The following is a 10,412-nucleotide window of genomic DNA, read 5'->3' on the forward strand; positions in this document are numbered from 1 at the left end:
GTATGAAGAGAGAGATCCAGAGAAACTCCTGCAGTCCAACAGAGAAGTGATTGTGAAACTTGCTGAAGTGGCTTTCAAACAGCTGATGAAGGGCAATGTGATGTTCTATGAGGAGGACCTGATTGAGAGAGGCTTAGAAGTCACAGACTCAGTGTTTTCGGGGATTTGCACTCAGATCTTTAAGGAGGAATCTGTCATTAATCAAAAGAAAATCTACAGTTTTATTCATCTGAGTGTTCAGGAGTTTCTCGCTGCTTTCCACGTGTTCCACTACCATGTGAATACAACTATGGAAGAACTGAAGAATTTTGCTTCAGTACAAAATTTGCTTAAAGGTGCAGTAGATAAAGCTCTTGAGAGTGAGAATGGCCACCTGGATCTGTTCCTGCGGTTCCTGCTGGGCGTCCCACTGGAGTCCAATCAGAGACTCTTACAGGATCTACTGACACACAAGGAGAACAGCTCAGAGAGCATCAGGAGAACCACACAGTACATTAAAGAGAAGATCAAAGATGGACATGGACTCTCCACTGAAAGATCCATCAATCTGTTCCTCTGTCTGCTGGAAGTGAAAGATCAGACTCTGTCCAGAGAGATTCAGGAGTTTGTGAAATCAGACAAACACTCAGGGAAGAAACTTTCTCCTGCTTACTGCTCAACAATCTCCTACATGCTTCAGATATCAGAAGAGCCGCTGGATGAGCTGGACCTCAAGAAATACAACACATCAGATGAGGGTAGAAGAAGACTGATACTAGCTGTGAGCAACTGCAGTAAAGCTCTGTGAGTAAATTTGTTTATATTTACATACTATTTTTATGATAAATGTGATAGTGTTGTCAGAAGTCAGAAGTATCTATACTTCGATACCAAGCCAATACTGAACTTAAAACACGAAAATGGAACAATACAAGATGGAAAGATTCCTGCACTCTTTTCTTCCACTAGTACAGATTGACATCGGAAAGCTTCAATGATTATAAAGAGACCATCCTTTGCTCACTTTCTGTATATGTCCCATTCACAAACTGACTAAAAGATTTGTTTTTCTTGCTGCTGAATTGTCAAAATTGTGATGATTGACAGCGATAGCTGTAGCAACAGATAGGACAAATCATTTCAAATTAAATCTCCGAATTATGTCTTTCATTGTAAATGTAGATTAATAGACTAATTCAAAAAAAATATTTGAATGCTATATGCAATAATTGTAGCATTAATAATAATAATAATAATTATATTTTATTTTCAATTACTTAAATTATTGAAATATTTAAAGTGAGTGAGTAGTGTTACGTCCTATGAGGGTCTAGGGGTGGTTTTTTCCAGAACATAACAATATTGAATGGTTGAAGAGTCTTTGTCTGGGCCCTGCCACAGCACCACAACAACAACAAGATATTTTTAACAAATTTATTACAGGCTAGTAAAGTATAGCCAGGTTTCTTTTGAACAGGAAGTATAAATTAGGAGGGGAACGGAGGCTTCAGGAGGGGACAAGGCCAAAACAACAAACAAAAGTTCAGTCTAACTAGGGAGTTTAAGTCCTTACTAAATCTCTCAAAGAAAAAGAAAATCAACAACAGAATGTACGAAGTAACTCACAGGATGCTCTACGCCAGCGGAGTCTTCTTGCAGTAAAACAGCACCTGCTCCTGCAGAACTTGCATCTACCTGCAACTTAAAGGCCAGAGCAAAATTTGGGGCAGAAAGGACAGGGGAATGGCACAACAGGTCTTTTGCAGCATTAAATGCATGGTTACAATCGTGATTCCACACAAATTTCCGGGAGGTGCTGAGGAGGTCTGTCAACGGGGAAACCACAGACGCAAAATTTCTACAGAAACTTCTGTAGTAACCAGCCATGCCCAGGAATCTCCTCAGTTCTCTTTTATTCGTAGGAGGGGGAAAATCCAGTATGGCAGTAACTTTCCCTTCAACAGGCCTTACTGTTCCCTGGCCCACCTTCTTACCAAGATAGGTAACTACAGCCTTCGCAAACTCACACTTCACCAGGTTTAAGGTTAATGATGCCTCAGATAATCTACTAAAAACTTGGTTAAGACTATTCAGATGGTCGTCCCAATTAGCTGAATAGATCACCACGTCATCCAAGTAAGCCTCACAGTTAGTCACCCCCGACAATACCTGCCGCATTAGGCGTTGGAAGGTCGCCGGCGCATTTCGCATCCCGAATGCCATAACAGAATATTGTAGGAAGTTGTCAGGTGTAACAAAAGCAGAGATTTCTGAGGCTCGAGGTGTGAGGGGCACCTGCCAGTATCCTTTTAGCAGATCCAATTTGGTGACGTAACGGGCAGAACCAACTCGGTCGACACAGTCCTCTATTCGTGGAAGAGGAAAAGAGTCGGGCTTGGTTATGTTATTTACTTTCCGGTAGTCAGTGCAAAAACGATATGACGAGTCCGATTTAGGAACAAGCAGGCATGGTGAACTCCAGGGGCTCTGGCTGGGTGTAGCAAAACCATGTTGCAACAAATATTCAACCTCTGATTTCATTACTTCTCGTTTATGTGGATTGACACGGTAAGGATGCTGTTTAATAGGTACCGAGTCACCTACATCAATGTCGTGTGTGAGGATGGTAGTTTGGCGAGGAACATCAGAGAACAAGGTGGAATACTCGCCTATCAATTCAATTATATCTGTACGTTGGTTCTGAGGCAGGTGAGCAAGATAGGAGTCTAAGTTACTTAGTACTGCAGAGTTGTTTAAACGCGAACAGGACATTCGGTCTTCACTTTCGACCAGATCATCTTCCACAGGACAATATGCAGTAGACAGTACTGTAACAGTAACCGTAGACACAACATCAGAAACACGGGTTTCTTTTGCGGTTTTGTTCGTGACATAAGCCTTCAACATGTTCACATGACACACTCGACTTCCTCTCCTGCGATCTGGAGTTGAGATTACGTAATCAGTGTCAGTCAGCCTTTTCTCAACAGCGTAAGGACCCATGAATTTAGCCTGCAGCGCTGTCCCTGGAACAGGAAGCAAAACTAAAACCAATTCGCCAGGTTGGAAGCTGCGTTTTACACGTCTTGTCAAAACGCAATTTCATCTTTGATTGCACGGTGACAAGATGAGCTTTTGCTACTTCACAAGCCTTATGGAGTCGTTCACGGAAGGTACATACATAGTCCAATACATTACTAGACGCCGGGTCTTTCGACAATAACTGCTCACACAGCAGTTTCAAAGGCCCACGAACCGTGTGCCCAAAAACAAGTTCAGCAGGGCTGAAACCCAAGGATTCCTGCACAGTCTCTCTAACGGCAAACATTAATAGTGGCAAACCCTCAACCCAGTCTCTACCAGTACTTAGACAATATGCACGTAGCATCGACTTTAGGGTTTGGTGAAAGCGTTCCAGCGCACCCTGGGACTCTGGATGGTATGCGCTGGATAGTTGATGATCAACTCCTAACTCTTTTACCACTTGAGCGAACACTTTGGAAGTGAAGTTAGTACCTCGATCAGTTTGGATAAACTTGGGTAACCCAAACGTTGAGCAGAATTTAACCATCTCCTTCACTACTGCCTGAGCCTTAAGAGTTCGGAGCGGAAACGCTTCTGGGAACCTAGTTGCCACACACATCAGAGTCAGAATATATTGGTGTCCCGATTTTGATTTTGGTAGCGGCCCAACACAATCCAAAATCAGACGTTCAAATGGTTCTCCTATCACTGGAATTGGATGGAGGGGAGCTGGGGGTATGGTTTGATTGGGCTTACCTGCGAGTTGGCACACATGGCAACTCTTGCAGAATTGGGAAACGCTGGACTTCAATCCGGGCCAAAAGAAGTATCGGGAAATGCGTTTGTAAGTTTTGTTAACCCCAAGATGGCCGGAGAGAGGATGCTCATGGGCAAGCTGCAATACCTGAGAACGATAAGCAGAGGGTAAAACAACTTGATAGACCGCTAAAGCATCATCCACATCATGAGGTTTCCATCGACGCATTAGGACATCATCTTCCCAAATATAAGCGATTCTAGCACTGCTCGAATTACCTAACTGAACAGCAGCTTCAACACAGGGTGCTAGAGATTGGTCCGACCTTTGGGCAGCAATTAAGTGTTCTCTGTCCAATTTCAGAACTGCTGCTTTTAAGTCGGAGTTCGCGGAATCACTAGGAGCTAACTGAGGTTTAATACCAAGAGTACCCTCCACAGAATCTTTTGCTGAATTCAGGAATGAATCAGCAAGATTCACAGTTTCTTCCCACTTCCGTGTTTGTGCACGGGTTACTGCGCAAGCAGGAAATACAGAAGGGAAACCAGCAGCGACAAAGTCAGAAGATAAATCTGGTGTATCTACTACAACTGGAGAGGGAAAGACCTTGCCACCTGCCAAGTCATTCCCCAGGATGAGGCTTACCCCATCCACAGGCAGCTCAGTTCGCACCCCAAGAGGAACCATACCTGTAACCAGATCAGACTTAATATGAACCACATGCACTGGCACCCTCACACATCCTAACTCAATTCCACGGACCAACACATCAGTCCCAGAGTACGTTTCGGCCGAGAATGGCAAGGCATCTGCTAAAATAAAAGACTGTGTTGCTCCCGTGTCCCTCAGAATTGAGATAAACTTACCCAGAGAGTCGGCACAAAGGGAAACAGAACCAGTAGAGAGAAAAGGTTCATACCCAGTCCTCTTAGCTAGCATGGAACAGTTTCTAGGGATTGAGACAGCTTGAACAAAAGCTACACTCTTAGGCTTCCCAGCAGCATTCTTCTGTTTCCACGCCCTACAATCAGAAATGATGTGGCCTGGATCCAAACAGTAGAAACAAACACGCTTGTTACTGGTGCCTTTTGCATCAGCCTTACGACCCTTATTTACTATTTCCCTTGGAACCCTGGAAGATTCCCTCTCTGCTTGCTCAGTATTAAAAAATTGCCATTTGGACTGACGTGAAGACGGGAATACTGCTATCACAGCAGCTTCAGAGAGGGTGCTTACCTTTTGTTCATTCAAATGGACAACTACAGGTTCAGGAGCACAATTTTTGAACTCTTCCAATAAGATAAGCTCCTGCAACTGCTCTAAACTGGTGACCTTGTTTGAGAGGCACCACTTCTCAAAGAGTGATTTCTTCTCTCGTGCAAACTCTACATATGTTTGTTTGGCGGTTTTCATTAAGTTTCGAAAGCGCTGACGGTAGGCTTCAGGAACCAATTCATACGCTCTCAATACTGCCCCTTTTACAACCTCATAATCAAGAGACTGCTCAATTGGAAGTGAAGAACAGACCTCCTGTGCTTTACCTACAAAATTACACTGTAAGAGGAGTCCCCACATATCCTTCGGCCAACCCAATTTAGCAGCAATGCGCTCAAAAGCAATGAAGTAACAATCTACCTCAGCTTCTCTGAAAGGTGGTACTAGTTTTACGTACCTCACAACATCAAAGTTCGGCTGGGTATTGCTTACTGGGTCATAGCTAACGGTGCTGGATTGTGACTGTACACCATCAAACGTTGGTGAGGAAGGAGCCCTCAAGCGTGGGAGTGGAACAGGAGGCTTCCTGCGTAAAGCCGCAGCTTCTATTTCAAGCGTTTTAAGCTTAATATCCCGATCCGCCTCTACCTCGACAGTACGGAGTTGTACAACTTTAATGTTATGTTCTTGTCTTTTTAGCTCCAAGTCAAGTTCTTTTAACTTGATTGCTGTCACCGGATCTAGTCGAGCCTCCACAGGAAAGGACAAAGCAGAAGCTTCACCTACCGCTAACTTTCCCTCTGACACCTCCAATGGTGATTCAGCAGGTAGAATACCTGTACTCACTAACTCGTTGTACAGCTCCCCTTTAATCACTTGCTTGGTAGCATCTCTAGACACATTAGCATGAAAAGCAATTAACAGCTAATCTTTTTTCCTGCACCGATTAAAAACTCCAATAGATGGTGCAAGTGTAAACGCCAACAGATCAAATTTCATTTTGCTGCATACACTCTGCCTTTACTTAAATGGGCGTTTACGGTGGGGGGAACAAAAAGAGAGAGAGGATCCCGGACCAGCCCCCAAAATATGTTACGTCCTATGAGGGTCTAGGGGTGGTTTTTTCCAGAACATAACAATATTGAATGGTTGAAGAGTCTTTGTCTGGGCCCTGCCACAGCACCACAACAACAACAAGATATTTTTAACAAATTTATTACAGGCTAGTAAAGTATAGCCAGGTTTCTTTTGAACAGGAAGTATAAATTAGGAGGGGAACGGAGGCTTCAGGAGGGGACAAGGCCAAAACAACAAACAAAAGTTCAGTCTAACTAGGGAGTTTAAGTCCTTACTAAATCTCTCAAAGAAAAAGAAAATCAACAACAGAATGTACGCTCACTCCCTGTCTAGCCACAAAACAGGAGAAAACGGGGGTTTATGAAAATGAAATGGCGCCCGCCTCCCTACAATTCCCAATCATAGCTTGCAACAAAAACAAACAATCAAATGAATAACAGTTTTAGGAAAATAATAGTTTACGGCCCTCTGTCACAACAGAGCCACCAGACTCTTAGCTTACGTCTAGCAGGACTAAGGAATTCACCAGAGAACAAGCAACTAGAGCATCAGCATTTTAAGCCAAAGAGTTAAGATGTTAACAACCATGCAGATCCCCAACAGATGCATCACAGTTTCGACAAACTGGACCGGGCAGGACACAGATCATGCTCTGGAGAAGGATTCTCCCTGGTTGAGAGTTGTGCTCTGCTTTTATGCTGCCTCCCTCCGGGTTGGTAAGCAGGTACAGCTGGGGGAGCAATCAGGCCACCTGCCAGAGTGGAGCGTGGGAGGAGCCAGAGGAGAGCAGGAGACACGCACATAACAACAGAAGGAAACACACAGTATCCTAAATTCATGACAGAACTATACGTCTTTGGGACGTAACAGTAGTTTATGCTGTGGTACCAAAATTGGCTCAGAGAATTCTGACATTTTCACTCATTGCACCAACTACTGAAATTTTGCTGTTGTGACATTGTCACGGAAACACCTGCCTCACCTGCCTCACCAGCCGAATCAGCCTCCTACACCCGCTCACAATCACCTGATTACTGATCACGGACACCTGCACCCACTTACCACACCACTCAAATACTCACTCACCTCATTCACACATCGACTGGTCTCAAGGTTGCAAGCTTCTCTGTCCTGGTTCCTCGCCTTCCGATCTGCCTGTTCCCCTCGGATTCCTCAATTCTCGGCCGGAGGACTGTAGTGCCGACCCAGATAAGACTGTGTTTTGCTTCCATTACTCCCTACGTTGAACCCTTTTTTTGTTGGAAGCCTCTCCTAAGTTCCTTTTATTAAAAACTCTACTAACGTTTACCTGCCTGTCTGCCTCTTTGTCCCAATCGTGACAGACATACGCTATTGATGTGTGTGGAAATACAATTTAATCAGGACTGGATTTATAGAGAGCTCAATTTAATATCAATCCATTTTATATATAAAAAAAAAAAATTCCTAATGACGAGTCACCCCCCATCCCTAAATTTAGAGATGCTGTATGAGAATACAGTAACCATTACTGACTATTTCTAGCTTTCAAAAACTGATTACATTTTTTTTTTTTTACTCTCTTTCAGTCTTGCTGGTTGTAATCTCACTGCTCAGCATTGTGAAATTGTATCATCAGCTCTACAATCCTCAAATTGTAGAGAGCTGGATCTGAGTAACAATGACCTGCGTGATTCAGGAGTAAAGCTGCTCTCTGATGGACTGAAGAGTCCAAACTGTCAGCTGGAAATACTGAGGTGTGTAAGAACATCAGTGATTTCTAAAAACTTGAAAAATGAAGTTTATAATAATTCTAATGAATGAACGGAAATCAATTCATTAATGTTTTACTTAACGAGGGTTATCCTAGGGGTCAATTTGACCCCATTCTATGTTTAACGTCTGTAAATACATGATTGACATAATTTTTTATTTATTTATTTATTTTTATTCAGATTTAATGACTTTTCCTAATTTAATGGGGACAACTCAGTAAATATAAAATTAATATGATGATATTTTTCCAGTGTCCTCTACACATTTTGTAGCATCTGTGTTCTTTGGGGTCAATTTGACCCCAGGCTTTTTTTGCTGTATAAAACATAAGAAATATCAACATTTTACACACATTTGTTTTGGGTGATATTGAGGTCACTATAACATGCTATAATTTTATAATATTCACTATAATTTTATATATTCTTATTATATAAAACAAAAAATTCTTGTGGTTTAATTGGTCAATCGCGCCATCCAGCGGTATGTTATTCCCAGATAACAACCGCCAAATTGAATAACACACGGCTCATCCGGGTACTACGAGTTATCTTGACCGGTATTACTTATATGCTTAACGAGTCTGGCGCCATCTTTTTTGAGTCAAAGTGACAGGAGAATGTGTCTGAGACAGACAATAATGTTGAGGAGGACCCTGATTATGAGGCATCCTCATCAGATGAGAATAACACTCCTAGTGTTGATCCTCCTGTTGTCTCTCAACCACCAGCAGACTCATTACCTTCCAAAAATGGAAAGTTATATGGTTCCGCTCCCCACTTGAATGACAGGTTAAGCTTAGTGCTGCTAATGTCATCCAAATGGTTCCAGGGTCCACCAGATATGTTGTCAGCCATGTCCAGGATATACAATCAGCATTTGAGCTTTTCATTACACCATCAATTGAAAAGAATATACTTGAAATGACAAACTTAGAGGGGAGGAGGGTGTATGGGGACTTTGAATGTGACTGACTTGCAAGCCTTAGCCTACATTGGGTTGCTCATTTTGGCAGGAGTGTACAAGTCAAAAGAAGAAGCAACAGCAAGCCTTTGGAATATAAACCATATAAACAAATTCTCGTGGTTTACAGGGGAGGAACAAACATATAAAAGCTTACACAGAAGCATTCAAAACCATTTCTCTTTGTGCTCTGTGCTCTTTCTTTATGCTCTCTCTCTATTGAAAATGGCCTCTAAGCAAAGGTTTTCTGTCAATGAGATATTGTCACAGTGTTTTGACAGTGAAAGTGACAAGAGAATGTGTCTGAGACAGACGATAATGTTGAGGAGGACCCAGATTATGAGGCATCCACCTCAGATGAGAATAAGACTCCTAGTGTTGACCCTCCAGTTGTCTCTCAACCACCAGCAGACACATTACCTTCCAAAAATGGAAAGTTATTATGGTCCCACTCCCCACTTGAATGACAGGGTAAGCTTAGTGCTTCTAATATCATCAAAATGGTTCCAGGGCCCACCAGATAGGCTCTCAGCCATGTCTAAGATATAAAATCAGCATTTGAGCTTTTCATTACACTATCAGTTGAAAAGAATATACTTGAAATGACAAACTTAGAGGGGAGGAGGGTGTATGGGGACTTTGATGTGACTGACTTGCAAGCCTATATTGGGTTGCTCATTTTGGCAGGAGTGTACAAGTCAAAAGAAGAAGCAACAGCAAGCCTTTGGAATGCTGACACTGGAAGGTCAATATTTCCAGCCACCGTGTCTCTAAAGACTTTGATGACAAAGAAACACAACAGAGCCGACGACAGCATGACAAACTTGCTGCAATAAGGGATGTATGGGACAAGTGGGTCCAGCAATTACCCTATCTTTATAATCCAGGCCCCCACATCACTGTGGATGAATGTCTGGTTCCATTTCATGACTGTTGTCCCTTCAAACAATACATGCCAAGCAAACCAGACAAATATGGCATAAAAATATGGGCCGCATGTGATGCACAGTCCATCTATGCCTGGAATATGCAGGTGTACACTGGTAAATCTCCTGGACAAGCATCTGAAAAAAATCAGGGCATGAGGGTGTTACTATAGACATGGCTGAGGGACTGAATGGCCATAACATTACATGTGATCATTTTTTTTCACATCATACGCCGTGCAAAGTAGTGCAGACAAAACCTGGAATGTACCTTCTGGTGGGCTGTAGGGGGGAAAATGCTGTTCATATTCTGTCTATGCTGTTTGCATTCCGTCAAACTCATATATTTGCATAAAAAGCACTTACAGTCCCATAAAACTATTCCTGAACAATGCTCACATTTACTTTTCATGGGTGTTCATAGGTGAATTTGTGTTCCTATCCTTGATCAAATAAATTGTTATTCTTTTCAAATGTTATAAATTACAAAAATATATACTTATAAATAGTATATAACAATTAAAACACCCAAAATATATATACTTTTCCAATTTTAGGTCAGTCAGTGAGATTGTATGGTGATTTGTCCGTAGTCATGCAATAGGTATTCTGGATGTATAAGGGCCAGGGTATATTCAAAGGCCTATTTAAGTAGTCAGCAAAGACATAAATGACCTTTTAATTTAAAAAAAATCATATTCTGGAGGTTTAAACTG

The 10,412-nt window shown here is 42.2% G+C and overlaps 1 protein-coding gene across 1 annotated transcript in view; it reads left to right on the plus strand.

Annotated features, from left to right (window-relative positions):
* Positions 1-787, plus strand: part of LOC107729025 (protein NLRC3-like) — a 4,431-nt gene extending 3,644 nt beyond the window's left edge. Inside the window, exon 4 of the mRNA XM_016539377.1 lies at positions 15-787. Within this exon, the coding sequence (XP_016394863.1) occupies positions 15-787 (773 nt within the window). The remainder of the gene's footprint in view (positions 1-14) is intronic.
* Positions 788-10,412: the final 9,625 nt, after the last annotated feature.

This window comes from Sinocyclocheilus rhinocerous, unplaced genomic scaffold, assembly GCF_001515625.1.
Source record: "Sinocyclocheilus rhinocerous isolate Xijiao unplaced genomic scaffold, SAMN03320098_v1.1 scaffold20155, whole genome shotgun sequence".
Classification (NCBI taxonomy): Eukaryota; Metazoa; Chordata; class Actinopteri; order Cypriniformes; family Cyprinidae; genus Sinocyclocheilus; species Sinocyclocheilus rhinocerous.